At 47.6% G+C, this 16,949-nt stretch overlaps 9 protein-coding genes across 9 annotated transcripts; 3 read left to right on the top strand and 6 right to left on the bottom strand.

The window, feature by feature from the left end:
* Nucleotides 1-1,398: 1,398 nt before the first annotated feature.
* On the top strand, nt 1,399-3,579 carry E1B28_009127 (uncharacterized protein). The gene is made up of 6 exons (XM_043153994.1): nt 1,399-1,963; nt 2,021-2,144; nt 2,193-2,673; nt 2,724-2,799; nt 2,855-3,223; nt 3,280-3,579. The coding sequence occupies exons 1-6, from the start codon at nt 1,427-1,429 to the stop codon at nt 3,460-3,462; spliced, it is 1,770 nt and encodes a 589-aa protein (XP_043009281.1). The 5' UTR covers nt 1,399-1,426; the 3' UTR covers nt 3,463-3,579.
* Nucleotides 3,580-3,738: 159 nt separating this feature from the next.
* On the top strand, nt 3,739-4,756 carry E1B28_009128 (uncharacterized protein). The gene is made up of 6 exons (XM_043153995.1): nt 3,739-3,923; nt 3,985-4,262; nt 4,320-4,361; nt 4,421-4,456; nt 4,525-4,562; nt 4,612-4,756. The coding sequence occupies exons 1-5, from the start codon at nt 3,791-3,793 to the stop codon at nt 4,525-4,527; spliced, it is 492 nt and encodes a 163-aa protein (XP_043009282.1). The 5' UTR covers nt 3,739-3,790; the 3' UTR covers nt 4,528-4,562; nt 4,612-4,756.
* Nucleotides 4,757-4,906: 150 nt separating this feature from the next.
* On the bottom strand, nt 4,907-6,217 carry E1B28_009129 (uncharacterized protein; the record flags this gene model as incomplete). The annotated part of the gene is made up of 2 exons (XM_043153996.1): nt 4,907-5,911; nt 5,963-6,217. 2 exons carry the CDS (start codon nt 6,215-6,217, stop codon nt 4,907-4,909), a joined length of 1,260 nt encoding a protein of 419 aa, XP_043009283.1.
* A 324-nt stretch (nt 6,218-6,541) lies between these two features.
* E1B28_009130 (uncharacterized protein) lies at nt 6,542-6,914 on the bottom strand (the record flags this gene model as incomplete). The annotated part of the gene is made up of 2 exons (XM_043153997.1): nt 6,542-6,572; nt 6,631-6,914. 2 exons carry the CDS (start codon nt 6,912-6,914, stop codon nt 6,542-6,544), a joined length of 315 nt encoding a protein of 104 aa, XP_043009284.1.
* A 470-nt stretch (nt 6,915-7,384) lies between these two features.
* On the bottom strand, nt 7,385-8,778 carry E1B28_009131 (uncharacterized protein; the record flags this gene model as incomplete). Its single annotated transcript, XM_043153998.1, has 3 exons — nt 7,385-7,852; nt 7,906-8,479; nt 8,530-8,778. The coding sequence occupies 3 exons, from the start codon at nt 8,776-8,778 to the stop codon at nt 7,716-7,718; spliced, it is 960 nt and encodes a 319-aa protein (XP_043009285.1). The 3' UTR covers nt 7,385-7,715.
* A 1,080-nt stretch (nt 8,779-9,858) lies between these two features.
* On the bottom strand, nt 9,859-10,481 carry E1B28_009132 (uncharacterized protein). The gene is made up of 2 exons (XM_043153999.1): nt 10,110-10,481; nt 9,859-10,053 (listed from the first exon to the last, which is right to left on the bottom strand). Exon 1 carries the CDS (start codon nt 10,412-10,414, stop codon nt 10,133-10,135), a length of 282 nt encoding a protein of 93 aa, XP_043009286.1. The 5' UTR covers nt 10,415-10,481; the 3' UTR covers nt 9,859-10,053; nt 10,110-10,132.
* Nucleotides 10,482-10,608: 127 nt separating this feature from the next.
* Nucleotides 10,609-12,123, bottom strand: E1B28_009133 (uncharacterized protein). Its single transcript, XM_043154000.1, has 6 exons — nt 11,818-12,123; nt 11,517-11,757; nt 11,150-11,456; nt 11,022-11,096; nt 10,829-10,968; nt 10,609-10,781 (listed from the first exon to the last, which is right to left on the bottom strand). The coding sequence occupies exons 1-5, from the start codon at nt 12,047-12,049 to the stop codon at nt 10,864-10,866; spliced, it is 960 nt and encodes a 319-aa protein (XP_043009287.1). The 5' UTR covers nt 12,050-12,123; the 3' UTR covers nt 10,609-10,781; nt 10,829-10,863.
* Nucleotides 12,124-12,209: 86 nt separating this feature from the next.
* On the bottom strand, nt 12,210-13,553 carry E1B28_009134 (uncharacterized protein). Its single transcript, XM_043154001.1, has 2 exons — nt 13,010-13,553; nt 12,210-12,955 (listed from the first exon to the last, which is right to left on the bottom strand). The coding sequence occupies exons 1-2, from the start codon at nt 13,511-13,513 to the stop codon at nt 12,443-12,445; spliced, it is 1,017 nt and encodes a 338-aa protein (XP_043009288.1). The 5' UTR covers nt 13,514-13,553; the 3' UTR covers nt 12,210-12,442.
* Nucleotides 13,546-15,242, top strand: E1B28_009135 (uncharacterized protein). Its single transcript, XM_043154002.1, has 6 exons — nt 13,546-13,720; nt 13,779-13,864; nt 13,915-14,135; nt 14,189-14,371; nt 14,423-14,550; nt 14,605-15,242. Exons 1-6 carry the CDS (start codon nt 13,651-13,653, stop codon nt 15,102-15,104), a joined length of 1,188 nt encoding a protein of 395 aa, XP_043009289.1. The 5' UTR covers nt 13,546-13,650; the 3' UTR covers nt 15,105-15,242.
* The last annotated feature ends 1,707 nt before the right edge of the window (nt 15,243-16,949 follow it).

Raw genomic sequence — 16,949 nt, forward strand, 5'->3', positions numbered from 1 at the left:
GGCGCCCCATGGTATGGTGACGACCCACTAGTGAAGCTCGCTCGGATCACAGCCAAGAAGCAAGGCTCTCACCGCAAGAAACAACAACGGCCGCCCGTTTCCATTGAACATTTAGTCGTCCTCAAAAGCAAATTAGACCTCGACAACCCAAAGCACGCTGCCACTTGGGCTATAGCAACTACTACCTTTTTTGGATGTAGACGTTTAGGAGAAACGACAATTCTGTCAGCCAAAAAGTTCGACCCCAGATATCATGTCACTAAAGAATCGTGAGTATAATATATAATTCCTTCTACTCAACGACCAACCTCTATCCAGTTCAGCAATGTCGTTCAAGAAACTTTCAAACGGCTACGATTCATGCACTTTTCGCATTCCTTGGACCAAGACCACCAAACAAGAAGGAGCTGAAGTTGTCCTCACTTCACGCCCAAAAGAATTCCATGACATTTGTCCACTCGACGCTATCACCAATCATCTACGCGTCAATTCACTTCTTCCCTCTTCATTTCCCCTTTTCTCATATATTGACGAACTTGGCTCTCCCACCATGTACAGCAAAACAGAATTTCTCGACTTTTGCCGCGGCATCTGGCAAGACGCCGCTCTTTATCATATATTCGGACACAGCTTTCGCATCGGAGGAGCTGTTGAACTTCTCTTGGCTGGTGTTTCCCCCGAAATCGTAGCCGCCACAGGGGGTTGGAATTCTCTCGCCTTCTTAGTCTACTGGCGTAAAATTTCTTCTATTATTCCTCAGTTTACATCCAAAGCTTATTCCTCAACTCGTATTCAACTCATTGACAAGCAGATCGATACCTTTAGAAAGAACAATAGTATACCGACCTCTGTAGTAAACCTCGCCGTAGATGGTTTGGACTTAACTGATGATTAATTTCATAGATTAATTCTATCATATTTTTCGTATGCTATATCTCGCACTTGTTCAGTTGGGGGGTCCAGATTGGGCTTCGTTAAAAGCCGGCACCTGTACGTCAGAGCAAGTGCTCAATTTGGGCATCACAGGTTCCGTCGTTTTCTCAGCCCACTTGGTGCCCCGAGCGCTCAGGCTGGCCTTGGTCGCGTTTGGCGTTCTTTGGGCAACGCGTAAGATCACGGGCAAATCACATGCCCCTCTTTTGCGCGCCCAAGCCAGCCTCCGGCAAACCCACCTACTGAGATATAGCACGAGTAGAGTACCTACAATATAGCAGAACTTATATATTTATATGATCAAAGACTTGTTTATATCATATAGTATTATTTAGTCTCTAGTTCCTATTCTACGTTTAGAAACGGAACTAGCTTATCCTAAATTGGCGGGGGGTTTACTGTACCTCCGGGCCATAGCCGGCGGGTATCCGGACCGTGGAAGTATTCCAGATGTTCCTGGGCGGTCCCTCTTTCTTTACCATTGACCAGCTTCATGGAAAATGAAGTCACCTTCGTAGCCCCGGAGGGTGTTTACACCGTCGTTGAAGAGATCAAACCATCTGCGCTCCAAGCTCACGCAGCTAGTACAGCGACTGTTACCTATCCAACGCGAATAAGCACCATATCAGTGCGATTTCCCGCCAAGGCAGCCGGAGGAACGCCTGGGTTCGCGCAACTTCTTGGTGGGAACAAAGAGTCGAAAAAGGACAAAGAGAAAGAGAAATCAACCCGGGAAGATGGAGTCAGTTTGTCTAGCAGCGATACCCCAGATGAGGGTGACATTCCCTCCGACCATAATTCCGTTCCAAACCAACCTTTGTTTGGTGGTCATTCTTTTGGTGGAAAGAAGAAATCGACTGCGTCTCGTCCCAAGCATAACATAAAGACCTCGTCCTCGACTTTCATCACGCGAATACAGTATGCAGAGGGTTATGCGAAGACTATGCAAGCCAAACATGGCGAAACCGCGTTTCTCTTCTACAACCAGGTCAAGACTCTTCTGTGGGTTGAAGCAGGCGCAAAGTCGAAGGTTTTTTTCCATCTGGGGCAAATCTAAATCTTCCCAATGCTCACATAGAACTTCTAGGAACCTCTTGCTCGAATGGTTTTTTCGGCATTCCCGACGTGTCACCACGTGAATCCACTCACTGCTTCCTCTGACCGACTGGATGTTATTGTAGGCTTTAGTACTGGCGACCTAATTTGGCTCGGTAGGTTACTTGGAACCCCACCTCATTGTTAACTTCTCACTTTGCTAGACCCTATATCCTCTCGTTATGCTCGTCTCAACAAACAGGGTTGCATTACCAACTCTCCATGTACTGCAGTCCGATGGGTACCTTCCTCTACCTCGCTCTTCCTAGTATCCCATGCGGACGGTACCATTGTGGTTTACGACCGAGAACGCGAAGATGGGACATTTACACCTCAAGACCCAGGCCCTTTCAACCCTCCCGCCGGTGGTGACTCAAACACGACATCTTCAGAGGACTCATGGGACCACATGGAAAATATCTTTGTCACCATGCCTCCCTGGCATCCCGTCGCCGCATCAGCAGTTGGTTCCGGAGGTACATCCAAATCTGACAAGGACAAGGCCGCATCAGTGAAGAACCCCGTCAGCCATTGGAGAGTATCAAGACGGTGTGTTGTAGATTTTGTGTTCTCACCTGATGTCAAGTATGTCGGCGCGATTTCGGAAGATGGATGTTTGAGGGTGATCGATGCCCTGGCAGAGCAGTGGGTCTCCACGTCGATTTCCTCATCTATACCGGTCTAACCTCTGATAGATTAATAGACTGTTACTCATCCTATTTTGGTACTTTAACTTGCGTTGCATGGTCTCCAGATGGCCGATTCATAGTTGTAAGTGCCGCTAATCACTTATGTGCACGTTGGATCAAGCTAACGATTCTAATAGACCGGCGGTCAAGACGATCTCCTCACGATATTTTCCCCATGGGAGCAACGTGTCGTGGCACGATGTCAAGGCCACTCGTCATTCGTTTCCTCCGTTTATTTTGACGAACTTCGCTGTGATGGACGAACATACAGGTTCGGCAGTGTAGGTGAAGATAACAAACTCATCCTTTGGGACTTTTCGAGTGGAGCTTTGCACCGACCGAAACTCCAATCACACCAAAGAGTGTCCATGTCGTCAACGTTATCACTCTCAGCGTTCAGAAGGGATCGGTCAGCGTTTCATCTGCCTGAAGGGGATGGAGAGGTTACACCGAAATATCATCCCGCACCATCAAGGAATGAGGTTGCTGTGGTGCAACCTGTTCTTGTATGTCTTTGTAATCTGCTTTTGCATGCTGGACAAACTCAAAAATTTCTTTTCAGGTCAAGCACATGGAGGGTGAGATTCTCTCCGCGGTGGCATTCCTACAGAGGCACCTGGTCACTTCCACGAAGAATGGGTATCTGAAGCTTTGGATACGTCCTTTGGCTCTCCGACCGCCTAGGCATTTGAAGGAAAGGACCCTACAGTTACCCGGCTTGCCGAAAGCAGTGGATGTCAAGTGACGTCGTCAACGGGCATTCTGCTGGTCAGAATGTGCTAAACGAAAAAACTGCTGGCATGTATTATCACTTAAATTATCCTTACAATCAATCCATTGTTCTGAAGCTACCGAAGCCTCGGAAAATCTTTCTGAAAAACCAGGGACAGGATGAGAACGATGAGAGAAAAGTCAAGACGAGAAATTTTCGCCTCTGGTCAAAGCAGTTTGCCCAACCGCAAAAGTACAAGTGATCAAATTAATTTTGGTGTGTGGCTGTGTTGAATGAGGTTATACAGTGGGGTACTCGCTGCGGATTGCTTTTCTCTTGTCAACTGCTACTTTCTCCCATCATGCCCTCTTCGCCACCCCTTCGAATTACAACAATCGTTTGTTTTGTCGCACTTGCGAGTGCACAACGTCAAGGCTTCGATGATGAAGATCGTCAAAGGAGTGTGAGCAGGACCATAGCTGGGGTCATAATCGGTACGCCTGTCGCTTTGTCCACTTTCGATTTCTATACACTGGTCTGATAAATGCGAGATAGGCCTTGTAATACTCTTAACCATCCTCTCATGTTGGCTGTACTCTGCCCGTCGACGACGACTAGCACAATTTGCGAGGAATCGGACACACCACCCCGGAGTGGCCGGCGGGTTTAGCAATCCTTATGACGTCAGCAACTTCGGATGGACCGGACCTCCGCCATCGGGGCCTCCTCCACCCGGGTACACACCCACACCTCATCCAGGACACGACGGACCGTATCTGCCTCCACCACGGTATGGTGACAAACTTCCGGACGGAGAATTCCGTTATCCTCCGGTGTGTGTTTTCCTCCTATGACTAATCGGGCTTTAATTTTGAATACCTTGCTTGTAGCCACCGGGCTCTCCTCCCACCGGTAGTCAACAATACCCACCCGTAAGTCTCGACATTATCGTTTCACTGGGATTGCTGAATCAATACCATCCTACTTGTAGCCTCCTGGACCTCCACCCCAAGCTCATGTACTTCCTGTGAGTTCAAATACCTCCCTATAAGCATCGTTCCCATCGTTCATGACTACTCTTGATTGTACAATAAGTGACCAGGATCACTAAGTAATCATGGACAATTGTAAATGTAATTATCCCTTACTCGCATCATGTACTTGAATACCTCCACTCAGCAGATCAATACGATGGCTCTGTACAGCACAGCGGCGGCAACCAGTTCTGACACAACCGCGTCTCCATCTCCCTGGGATGCTGAGCATCGAGGGAGTGGCGCTCGCCGACTTGGCCGACTAGGTTACTTCATTACCGGAAAAGATTGGCCAAATTGAAGAGAGTAAAGGGACGACCTCACGTTCACATCGATATTCATTCATTAATAGTACATACACGTTTCACAAAATTCATCATCTTTTCCAGTCGGAGACGACAAATTGAATACTGGGATACTTATCCCCGTAGCACTGGCATCGCTCATCCTACAGTTGCAATGGGCGCATTGAGTTTGATCTTCGCTTCTGGCTGATAAAGTTCCGGATCGAATTCAATCTTTACTCCAGAACGGAAGATCAAACAATGTGTCGACCCTCCGAAATGGAACATCCCCAATTGATCTCCCTTCTTAACCCTCTGCCCCTCCCGAACCGTAACCTCATTCGTCGACACCTCCGCCATACCAACAGCAACGAAACACATCAACCCAATGTCCGGATTGTCACATTGAATGAACACCAACGCACGGGCAGCGACTTGGGTAATGAACCCCTGCGAGCGGGTCGGACCAGAAGGATCTGGGTTTGGGAATCCCATTGCAGGAGACTCCGCAAAGTAAGTACCCGGAACATTCACCGTCTTCACGATTTCCCCATTAACCGGACTGTGCCAGCGGTGATAATTGAGCGCACTGAGGAATGCTTGAAAAACGGTGCCCCCAACGAACTGAGGAGTAAGTTCATCATTGTCGAGTATATGGTAGAGGGAATACGGTTCATCTTTGAGCCAGAATCGGTCATGCGCCTTGATATCCGTTTTGATTGCAAAAACGGTCGACTCGCAAGCGCAGTTAATGACACGATTGTCGTCAGGTGCAAATATAGGGCGGACCCCAGGCCTGAAACGCCTGGTGAAAAATTCATCCCAAGAGGCAAATCCGTGATATTCAGCACTTGGATCGCAAACGAACGTTGCGACAAAGTCTGGCAAGGCAGTCTGTGCAGCTGCACCGAACCAGCCATGGTCCGCAGTGCTGAGGACATAACGCGAATCGCCAGATGCGAGGAACCGTGCCCAGACATCGAACATCTTCTTGAACATCACATTGACTTCCGGTTTCATGAATGCAGCTAAACCTGCTGGAGTGCCCATCGACCAGTCGAGAATGGCGCTGAAAGGGGAGGCGACGAGATTACCCTGTCCAAACTCGGGAGCTTCGCTGAGAATGACGTTAAACACGCTCAGCATCGTCATGTAGTTGCGGACCTGTAAAAAAAAAAGATAAGCACCTGATCACTTCGTCACGACTGAAAATACCTGTGTTTTTCCTTTTTCTGTAGAATCGTCATTGTAAGGCGGTTTCGTCGGCACCTGCTCAAACATTGCATGGAAATCCATGTATAGGTCGGCGTTATTTTCGATGAGCTGTTGGAATTCCTGAATGACAGGTTGCCATTGATGCTTCTCGTGCTGCTCAGATTTGGCCAGCCTCTTGTCAAGCCAGGAACGGAGCACTTGGTGATCTTTGGGGAGCCAACCACCGACTCGATGATGAACGATAGGCGAAGACATATTGCGAGCTGCAGGCAATCAATCAGAACAGGACGGTTCAGCAAGCAGAAGCCTGTACGCACCAGAGGTAGTAGTAGATAAGAGGGGATGGAAATGAAACTCATATATACGACTAGCTTAGCAAGGTGCCAGAATATGAGTATGAGCTCTACGTCATAATCTCCAACCAAAGCCCTCGGGTGGAATGCGTCACCGAAGCTATCATCATGTTCGATTTTGAATCCGGACGGTGCGCCCTGGTTCGAGACCCAGGCTCCAGCACTGATAGACTCAGAAAAGTACACGAGTTGGGCTGTCGATCCTTGGTATTTGATTCGTCGCACACTATGCTCCAATTGAGAAAGAATCTGAATTCCTTCAAGAGATATAAAATCAATACGATGGCTCTTCGTAGTGGCGAGTTCTTTACTTACCTCGCAATTGAACCCATTTCACAGTTCGTCTCCACCTCGTTTGACTCGCTGCCTGGGCTGCTGAATCTCCACACTGACAACACCTTCTGAAGACCGAGACCGTAACGAAGCCAGAATATCATCTCCAACAGTGTGACGCTGACAAGCTGTACGTCGATCAACTCGCCGACTTGACCCATATGAGCCAATGCAGGGTGTACAGATGCCAGTGAGACTGGGGACCGGGATAACGAAGAGCCTGGAGCGAGGGTTATAGCTATATACGTATTCAAGTCGTAGTTCATCCTGCTTTTGACTATGTGGTGGTGTTGACCGTAGCTGATAAGAGATTTCCCACACGTGCCAAAGCTATTTCTCACTCACTGCGGCTAGTGGTGCACTATAAGCTCATAGGTATGTGAACTCACAGATGTACACGAGCATTGTTCTCGTCTTTAATTACTTTTTGTTATACAGTAAGCGACCAGGTCCGTTCTAAACGACTGTCTGTATCACTAAATAATCATGAACGATGTAAATGTGTTTTTCTCCTGGATTATGGGAGTCCTTCGGTTCGCCGCACAATGTCATATCATATCAATGCGATGGCTCTGCACAGTGGCGGCGACCATACGCAATACTTCACAAGTCGTCTCGTCATTTGACTCCGAGTCGCTGTTCGGGCTGCTGAATCTTTTGACCTGGACCCTACGCGTTTACATGCTTTAAGAATTGGCCAAATCGAGGATTCTTGTAACAAATCTCACGAGATGACCTCGCGTTCACATCGATATTCATTCACTAATAGTACATCACATCATGGTTCAGAAAACTCGAAGGCGATAAACTGGATACCCCGTATCACTCATCCTACAGTCGCAATGGGCGCATTGAGTTTGATCTTCGCTTCTGGCTGATAAAGTTCCGGATCGAATTCAATCTTCACTCCAGAACGGAAGATCAAACAATGTGTCGACCCTCCGAAATGGAACATCCCCAATTGATCTCCCTTCTTAACCCTCTGCCCTTCCCGAACCGTAACCTCATTCGTCGACACCTCCGCCATACCAACAGCAACGAAACACATCAACCCAATGTCCGGATTGTCACATTGAATGAACACCAACGCACGGGCAGCGACTTGGGTAATGAACCCCTGTGAGAGGTTCGGACCAGAAGGATCTGGGTTTGGGAATCCCATTGCAGGAGACTCCGCATAGTAAGTACCCGGAATGTTCACCGTCTTCACGATTTCCCCATTAACCGGACTGTGCCAGCGGTGATAGTTAAACGCACTGAGAAATGCTTGAAAGATGGTGCCCCCAACGAACTGAGGAGCAAGTTCATCGTTGTCGAGTATATGGTAGAGGGAATATGGTTCATCTTTGAGCCAGAATCGGTCATGCGCCTTGATATCCGGTTGAATTGCATAAACCGTCGACTCACAAGCGGCGTTAACGATCCGATTGTCGTCAGGTGCAAATACAGGGCGGACCCCAGGCCTGAAAAGCCTGGTAAAGAAGTCATCCCAAGAGGTGTATCCATGATATTCAGCACTTGGATCGCAAACGAACGTTGCGTCAAAGTCCGGCAAGGCCTCCTGCGCAGCTGCGCCGAACCAACCATTATCCGCAGTGCTGAGGACGTAGCAAGACTCGTTAGATGTGAGGAACTGCGCCCAAACATCGAACATCTTCTTGAACATCACATTGACTTCCGGTTTCATGAATGCAGCTAAACCTGCTGGAGTACCCATCGGCCAATCGAGAATGGCGTTGATAGGAAAGCCGACGAGATTATTTTGTTCAAAATCGGGAGCTTCGCCGATGATGAGGTTAAACAAGCTCAGCATCGCCATATAGTTGCGGACCTGTAAAAACCCATGAGTTCCAGTTTACTTTGTTGTTACCGAGATGGTACCTGTGGTTTTCCTGTAGGATCGTTGTTGTAAGGCGGTTTCGTTGGCACCTGCTCAAACATTGCATGGAAATCCATGTATAGGTCGGCGTTATTTTCGATGAGCTGTTTGAATTCCTTAATGACAGGTTGCCATTGATGCTCCTCGTACTGTTCAGCTTTGGCCAGCTTCTTGTTAAGCCATGAATGGAGCACTTGGTGGTCTTTGGGGAGCCAACTGCCGACTCGATGATGAATGATAGACGAAGACATATTGCGAGCTGCAGGTAATCAGTCAGAATAGGACGGTCTAGCAAGTAGAAGCCTGTACGTGCCGTACTAGTTAGAGATAGTAGTAGATGTAACCACTGAGAGGAGATGGAAATGAACCTCCTCATACTATATATATCTAAAAACGTCGCCAACTTTGCAAGGTGCTAGAGATAATAATAAGACATTTGACAGTACCAGGAGCAATGAGAACTGGTCACCGTCTCCAGAACCCCGCATGACCTTGACACCACCAGATCGTTATGAACTCTACGTCATATTCTCCAACCATCTAGATGCAAAGCCCCACCAACTTATGTCACTCAGAAGCGTTCATAATCCAGAACTCGGAATTAAAAATCTTTGAGTAAACCGCTGAAAGCGATCTCCTCGATATGAGGTAGGTTAGGCGGCTCAGCAATGTTCGAGAAAACGATAACGATCAAGAGACTGGAGGTGGTGCTGGAAATACCGTGGTTGCCGGTGTTTACTACAGTAGTCATAGGTCAGTAGGAAAGAATAATTACTAGCTCAAAGTTAAAGTGCACACCTTGGAATAAACCGCTGAGAGCGATCTCCTTGATATGAGTAGATTAGGCAGCTCAGCAACGTTGGAGAAAACGATAACGATCAGAACATTCGATGTGGCGTCGGAAATACCACAACATCAGAAAAGAATAGTACGCTACCCCAAAACTAAAGTGCTAGCTTTTCCACTCACCTCCACCTCTAGAGACCATGTAATAGATGCGTATGGGAAGCTGGAGCTGCTGAATGGGTCGAGCTAAAACTCGAAATTAAGTACCTCCAGTGATCATAGGTTCTTTTTTGGCTGGCCCAAGTTTTCTTTCGTCAACTCGGTCCTATTTGGTACCATGACGGAAATGTTCTTTTTCAAAGTATCACCCCAGTTCTCCGATCTGACGTTGGAGAGACTCAGAAGGCCTTCGAAAGTTTGGATAAAATTGGGCTGCCCGCGCTAAGCCCAAATCGTCAGGAAGTCGTCGGGCGGCATTACAGTCAACTTTCTATAGTGCAGAAGCTTTGAGCCGTAATTTTCACGGAACACTGTAGAGTGGTGGTGGAGGTAGTGGGTTGAGTTTAACGTCAACGGCGAATTGCCTTTTGTGCCTTTTTTGGTCAAAATAGATGTGGACCCTCCAGTGATAGACTCTGGATGGCTGTTAGAAAGTACACGAGTTGGGGTCTTTCGGACTGTCGATCCTCAATATTTAATTCGTCGCATACTGTGCTCCAATTGAGAAAGAATCAGAATTCCTTCAAGTGCTTAAATCAATACGATGGATTTTCACACTGGCGAGTTCTGGACTTACATCATATCGTAATTGACCCCATTTCACAGTTCGTCTCCACCTCGTTTGACTCGCTGCCTGGGCTGCTGAATCTCCACACTGACAACACCTTCTGAAGACCGAGACCGTAACGAAGCCAGAATATCATCTCCAACAGTGTTCCATTGCGATTTTGGGACGCTGACAAGCTGTACGTCGATCAGCTCGCCGACTTGGCCCATATGAGCCAATGCAGGGTGTACAGATGTCAGTGAGACTGGGGACCGAGAGAACGAAGAGCCTGGAGCGAGGGTTATGGCTATATACGTATTCAAGTCGTAGTTCATCCTGCTTGCTTTTTTTGGCTGTAGTATTGGTGATGTTGACGGTAGCTGATAAGATTGTAGATTTCCCACACGCGGTTACTGGCTCGGAAGCTGACAAGCAGAAAATTTACTCTTATGATCAGGGAATGACTACAGCCAGTGTACTCACACTAGTACTACTGTTTTTCTCTTTCGAGTAGACACACCAGAAGAAGGTCGGCTGCAACCTCAAAAAAAAAAAAAAGTCGGTAATACCGCCCACCTATTATGAACAATCCAATAGAGAAGTAGAATGTACTGTACACTAGTTGTACAAGTAGAGTAGAGTAAACAGATAACCGACCGATACGTGAATCATATTCAAACACAACCTCGTATGTCAACTCAGCTTTAACACATCAGTAGCCAGATAGAAGAATTGCACAGACAGCTCACACCATAGCGATAGCAGGACGATTCTAGCACCTCGCTCAGTTGACAGTCGTATCTCCAGTCGGGGAATCATCCGTTTTGCGCATTTGTTTAGCCCATCGAAGGCCACAAGCGTTGCATAACGTTTTTGGACCAAGAGGGCCCTATCATAACAATCAGCGTGTACTCAGCCAAAAGTAGAACAACGGAAACGAGCCTTCCTCCATTCAGGCGAATCTGTGCGGCCACAAGTGACACATACATGTTGCTCTGGCGCGTGGGATTTTTTGATCTGAAAAACGGAGAATTTCAATGGATTATAGGAATTGACGAGAGAGAAAATACCTTTTTCTTTTTTGACCCATCTTCAGGCTCCTCGTTAGTACCGTCAAGAATCACGTTCGTGGAGCTTGAACCGGTCAAATCAAAGGAACCTCCTCCCGCGGAGGTTTTATTCGCATCATACATGCCTTCGGTGTCATGGGAGGGATAATAATGATTCGAACCATTCATAGACGTGTGCTGGCCTGCGCCCGAAAGAGCAGAGGAATGCTGTGAGTTGGGTAAGCCATTTTGTATCTTGGTTTTCAGCGTTCGAAGCCGTTTTTGCAAATACTCGTTTTCCAATTGAAGCTCCAATACAGTGTTCAGCCTATACAATCAGGACTATCCGTCAGCAAAAGGGAATCGGACGACGCAACGGGACACAGACATGGTCGTGTTACGGCTCAAATATGGCTTGGCGAGGGCGAAGAAGAACTGATCGACATTGCCAAAGCTGTCCTGCTTCGCGTAACGCGGGTAACCTTTGATTTCGAATAAAATCTCCTTCACTGGCGAATACGGGAACGATGTTGATGGGGCATTACATCTCAACCGGATGTAGGAGATTAGCTCTGTTCCTCTTGCTATGCTTTCTTCGAAACATGCTCGAAAATGGTTTTGGTCGTCGGCTACGGTGGAAGATGATGGTTAATTAAGGAACGAACAATCATGTATGTGGGGCTACCCACCGCCCACAATGTCTCCAAAATCATGATCTACGAGCTGTGCTTCCCCCCATCCCAACAGCTCCTTTACGGCAGCCCCGCAATACAAAATTCGAAAATTCGAACTCAGGATGAATATGTTGGCATCCGCAAGTTCAGTTACCAGTAAATCAGCCCAGCGTTTCCGTTTCGTGAACTCGTATGTTTGTGAAAGGGGAGAAGGTTTTTGGCTAGCGCCTGCCTGGGCTGTCGACATGACGGTTCAAATTCAAGGTTCAAGAATTGCAGCCGCGATCTTCCATTGAGCTTGTCTTGTGGCTGAAGGAACTGAGAAATAAAGGAGAGAAACGAGTACTCCTGACTTTGGCTATTATGACACGGAATTCGAAGCCGTTAGCCTCTATCTAGCCCTAGCAGGGCAGATGAACAATCTAGATTCTATTCTCGTCGACGGTAATAAATTTAAAAGTGAACACTACAACAATAACTGAACTGAGCTCTCGGCATGGTTGCCTTGGGGGAAGGTCAACGAGAATTGCGGTCAAATTGTTGAGAAGGACTCCGAGAGTTCAGCAAAAGGATGCGTCAAATCAGGCGAGTCGGGTATCCGAGCAATGACAGAAACAAAAAAACTTGGAGGCAAAGATATTTACGTTCCTTGCTTTTTGACTTGTTCAATACGCCCCTCCAGTAGTTGCAAAACCGTGTCGATCCCTTTCAGTACACCTTCATCTGGCCCTTCTCCGGGTCTGAACCGTGCGTGAGCAAAGTCAATTAACTTCACCAGATATGGTGGACGTGGTTTACTCTTCTCTTCCTCATCGTCTTCATCTTCCTCGTCCTCAAGAGCTTCTTCTCCTTCCAATTTTTTCATCCATTCAATACCTTCTTCCACCTTCTTTGGGTCTGCTTCATATATGACCAGCAAGCTACCACCAACCATTCGCATCTCCATTCCCGCAAGAGCTTCCCGGATTTCTGCAACATTCTTCCGAACACCCTCTAAGATCGGAAGCAAGAATTGTGGAGAAAGTCCCATCGAAGTGGACTCTGAAGGTACTGGAAAAAACCGGGCAATACCATCGGCGAGATCAGACGGTTTGATCGACTTCCCGTAAGACTTGGGGGTGTTGACAGCCAGCCCAGTTTGAATATCATAAACCTGCCTCCCAACGAAGATCAACCCAGCCACGAACGGTCAGTAAAGTTGTCTCACCTGGAATCCAGTCAATCGTACACCAGTTTCAAGCGAAGTAGTTTCTCGAGCTGTCTTTAACATTCTTTCCACTTTCTCGGGTGAAGCACTTTCATCGTAAAGCACGGTTCCGAGCTTGATATCTAAAATGTTCGGCTTGTCAAACGAATGGGAGAGATTTTCGAGCACGAGAGACTGTAAATTATCGAAGTCAATATCGGAGGTCACATCTTGGTGGTTTGAGAGGAACGTATCTTTGTTTGTGCCTTCTATTTCTTTGAAACTTCCTTCTGATTCATCGACTTGACCCTCAAGTTTGAGTGTCCCATAGAATTTAGGCACGTAAGGTCTCAGGGCTTGGAACGAGTCCTTGGACGTGAGCGATTGGTAAAATTCGTGTTCTAAGGTGAGGGCGGGCTTGATGATCAAGGATCCATCTTCGGTTGTCTGTACACCAGCATGACCTCCAACCTGTGAGGTTAATGGAACAGTTGCGCCCGTCGATGTAGTGGGATATCCAGACATCGGATATACTTAATTATAGGGGAGTGTTGACAGAATCAATGTGGCTATGCAACGTCGCTCTTTCTCTCAGTCTCACAACGACCAGTGCAGTAGTAGACTGCCAGTCCTACTGCAAGCGATAATAATCTGAACATAGAATGGCTCCAGAAGTGTATCGTATTGCCCGAGCTCCCATAACTGCGCACGCTTTCAATGCGGATCGATCCAGTAAGGGAATTCCATTATTTCGCGTGTTTTCGTTCATGCTGAATATGTCCTCCGACAGCCCTTGCGGTCAGCTTGAACTCCAATGATGCCCAGATCTTAATCCGTGAAGATCAAGAATGGACGACGATCGAGACTCTTTCCGAGGTGAGGGTGGTCGTCGTATTGATCTCACTTATATTCTCAACTCTTCTCAGCACGATAAATTAATCACATCCATCGATTGGGCACCGAATTCCAACAGGATCGTCACCGCCTCTCAAGATAGGAACGCTTATGTTTGGCAACAAACTCCTGATCCAAAAACTGGCAAGGTTGTTTGGAAGCCGACATTGGTGTTGTTGAGGATCAATAGGGCTGCTACGCATGTCCGATGGAGCCCCAACGAGGACAAGTTCGCGGTTGCTAGTGGTGCCAGGTGAGTTTTTTTAAACAATCTCGTGAGAAGAGTGCCTAATTCTGACTCCTCAGGGCGATCGCTGTCTGCTCCTTCGACCCAGAGAACAACTGGTGGGTATCCAAACTGTTGAAGAAGCCTATCAGGTCCACAGTTCTATGTGTCGATTGGCATCCCAACAACGTCCTGTTGGCTGCTGGGAGTGCGGACTCGCAGGCACGCGTCTTTTCCGCGTACATCAAGGAAGTAGACTCCAAGTGCGTCTATCCTGCTTACACCTGATAAACGCTGACATCCGAAACACTCAGACCTGTCGCTACCGTTTGGGGTTCCAAACTGCCCTTTAACACCATCTGTGGAGAATACCGTAGCCCTGCGGGTGGTTGGGTCCATGGTGTAGCATTTTCACCCACAGGCGATCTACTTGCTTTCACCAGTGAGTGTTTTGAGCGTGTAGCGCCTTCAAATCGTACTCACCACATGCACGAAGGTCACGACAGCTCCCTGAATGTCGTCTATCCTGGTAGCAATGTCGTGCACAATATCCGCATGCCATCTTTACCTCTCGTGTCCCTGCTATGGACCACCGAAGATACGATTGTCGCAGCTGGACATGACTGCCAACCTTATGTATTCCATGGTTCCGAAGCTGGATGGCAGGAAACCGGTACTCTCGATGATCAATCTACATTAGGTGGCGCTGGCCCTGCTCGGCGCAGTGGCTTGGCGGCTCGTTCTGGTGCCTTCGCTGCATTCCAAGCTGCTGATAGTCGTGGATTGGGGGGTTCAGCTGCAGGCGGAAGTGCTTCGACGGATACCAAATTGAACACGGTGCATCATAATACCATCACGAGTATTAGAGCTCATGATGGCGTAAAGGGTCAGATTGAGAGGATTAGTACGACCGGTGTGGATGGCAGTTTGGTCATTTGGGACGTTAGTGCTGTCAGCGCGGTTGCTAGCAGACTTGGGGTCATGAGCATGCGTTGAAGCGATGGGAGTGTGTTTCTTGGAGTTCTTGGATTACATACGAACAATAAAGAGAGTACGATATTCTTCGTCTCACTAGGTGGACAATAAATAAATCAAGACCTCGAATGTCATGATAGACGATTGTTGATTTCCGGCATCAGAACCTGAATCTTAACAACGGGCAAACACGCTATGATCAATTTTCATAGTTTTATATACAGTACTTCGAAACCGCGTCGCATACTGTCAATCAGAATGTCTCCATCATATAGCTGCTCAAGCAAACGAAGCCTTGACGAGAGCTGGTGTGATCTGATATACTCCACAATTAATGAAACCCATAGTACACGCTCAGCTTGATAGAACAGGTCTGAAGAGCCGCCGACCGTGGTGGGAGTCCTGATCAGCTTCCGCTTTTATTGGTTCTACGAGTACTTCAGAAAGTAAGAGAAGTGATGGAAGGCATGTACATAACGCAGACATCTCACTCGCCGGAATCAATACGGCGTCCGCCTGAGTAAATTGAGTTTTCATCGCGACTGTTCCTACACGCCCCGTTATTAGATTGCCATAGCGTACATGACGAGTTTCTCCTTGATCAGGGAACTGCGGACGAACAGAGGACCACAAACTAGGCGTTGTCAGAAATTTGGGTTTGGAGCCAGGCTTCCTCTCATCCGAGATATTAACCGAAAATCTCGTAGCCTCACGAGTTTCTAATCGAGATTTTTGAGCGCATCCAGTTTCCTTGATCTGCTACATGATTTTCTTCGAGATGAAAGAGTTGAAGGGGGCACGAGTTTTGCGAGGAGGGGGGCATATACCCTGGATTGTCCTATCCGGGATGTACCAAAAAGGGGTCTCATTTTGGCCGACACTCCGATCCTAATGTACATAAAATCACCCAAATTGAGCACCACCTACGATCCCTGGTGTGCGTAAGTGGCCTCGTCGGTAGCCAGGTCCGATCCGGATGTACATAATAATGGGTTGCTAGTGTTGTCCTGGCTGAGGGTAAGTACCGGACCGTTTTAATTTTTTCTACTATGTTGTATACCCAAAAAATCTGTAAAATAATCAGTGGTGTAGGTGTGAGGCTGTATCAGTGATGGTACATAAAAATGGTCCAAATTTCCCACCCCAATCCAAATGTACCAAAAATCTGCCCAAATTGACCCAAAAATATGTACCAAAAATGGCCCAAATTGGGGGTCAACGGATCGGACATGCTACCCAATATGCCCCCCTCCTGTTTTGCGTCGTCATGCTCACCGTTTGTGACAGTCACAGGGACCTCTGCCTCTGCTACTTACCAACCGGGTTTCATGTCACTTGCAAGCTTCCAGGCGTGCCAAAAGGCGCCTGCTCGTCGATCCGGACAGTCGTTGACTCGTTTTTGCTAGGTCTAGAGCTTATCTCGGACCTTTGAGTTCTTCAAATTCAGGACTTCCCCGGATGCGGCCAGGATGCGGTCTACAGTCCATTCTCCGTACACGGATCTCGCAAGGAATGGAGGGGCCAGGCAGCTACGTTTATCCGTCCATCGAATCGTTCTCACCTTGACCATTCGCCGAAGCGCCCCAAATGGCAAACACCCATGATCCATCAATCTACAGCTTTGGTGTACATATGCATCGAATATTTCCTTACAGTAAACCCGTGCATCGTCATGGTATAGTCTAATCGTCAGCGGCACGGTCCCATCATGAACAGTGAATATGCCAAGCATCCGCTATCTTCTCTAGTATTCCGCTGTGTGGAAGTTGGCAGATTTATTCCTTTTCGGCTCGACAATGAAGAGACGAATCCATTGTTCTATCTTTTTGGAATCCTGCCCCCATTCATCTGCTGAATCCTGTGCTT

Source organism: Marasmius oreades, chromosome 5, assembly GCF_018924745.1.
Source record: "Marasmius oreades isolate 03SP1 chromosome 5, whole genome shotgun sequence".
NCBI classification, from domain to species: domain Eukaryota; kingdom Fungi; phylum Basidiomycota; class Agaricomycetes; order Agaricales; family Marasmiaceae; genus Marasmius; species Marasmius oreades.

Coding starts and splice junctions, on each gene's coding strand:
- E1B28_009127 (XM_043153994.1), top strand. CDS start 1,427: ATGGAAAATGAAGTCACCTTCGTAGCCCCGGAGGGTGTTTACACCGTC. Junction 1,964..2,020: donor AAGCAGGCGCAAAGTCGAAG/GTTTTTTTCCAT, acceptor TAGAACTTCTAG/GAACCTCTTGCTCGAATGGT. Junction 2,145..2,192: donor TGGCGACCTAATTTGGCTCG/GTAGGTTACTTG, acceptor TCACTTTGCTAG/ACCCTATATCCTCTCGTTAT.
- E1B28_009128 (XM_043153995.1), top strand. CDS start 3,791: ATGCCCTCTTCGCCACCCCTTCGAATTACAACAATCGTTTGTTTTGTC. Junction 3,924..3,984: donor CATAGCTGGGGTCATAATCG/GTACGCCTGTCG, acceptor AATGCGAGATAG/GCCTTGTAATACTCTTAACC. Junction 4,263..4,319: donor GAGAATTCCGTTATCCTCCG/GTGTGTGTTTTC, acceptor CCTTGCTTGTAG/CCACCGGGCTCTCCTCCCAC.
- E1B28_009132 (XM_043153999.1), bottom strand. CDS start 10,414: ATGAACTACGACTTGAATACGTATATAGCCATAACCCTCGCTCCAGGC.
- E1B28_009133 (XM_043154000.1), bottom strand. CDS start 12,049: ATGTCGACAGCCCAGGCAGGCGCTAGCCAAAAACCTTCTCCCCTTTCA. Junction 11,758..11,817: donor TTTTGGAGACATTGTGGGCG/GTGGGTAGCCCC, acceptor CTTCCACCGTAG/CCGACGACCAAAACCATTTT. Junction 10,969..11,021: donor ATTCGCCTGAATGGAGGAAG/GCTCGTTTCCGT, acceptor TTGTTATGATAG/GGCCCTCTTGGTCCAAAAAC.
- E1B28_009134 (XM_043154001.1), bottom strand. CDS start 13,513: ATGTCTGGATATCCCACTACATCGACGGGCGCAACTGTTCCATTAACC. Junction 12,956..13,009: donor TACGATTGACTGGATTCCAG/GTGAGACAACTT, acceptor GTTGGGAGGCAG/GTTTATGATATTCAAACTGG.
- E1B28_009135 (XM_043154002.1), top strand. CDS start 13,651: ATGGCTCCAGAAGTGTATCGTATTGCCCGAGCTCCCATAACTGCGCAC. Junction 13,721..13,778: donor TTTCAATGCGGATCGATCCA/GTAAGGGAATTC, acceptor GTCCTCCGACAG/CCCTTGCGGTCAGCTTGAAC. Junction 14,372..14,422: donor ATCAAGGAAGTAGACTCCAA/GTGCGTCTATCC, acceptor CGAAACACTCAG/ACCTGTCGCTACCGTTTGGG.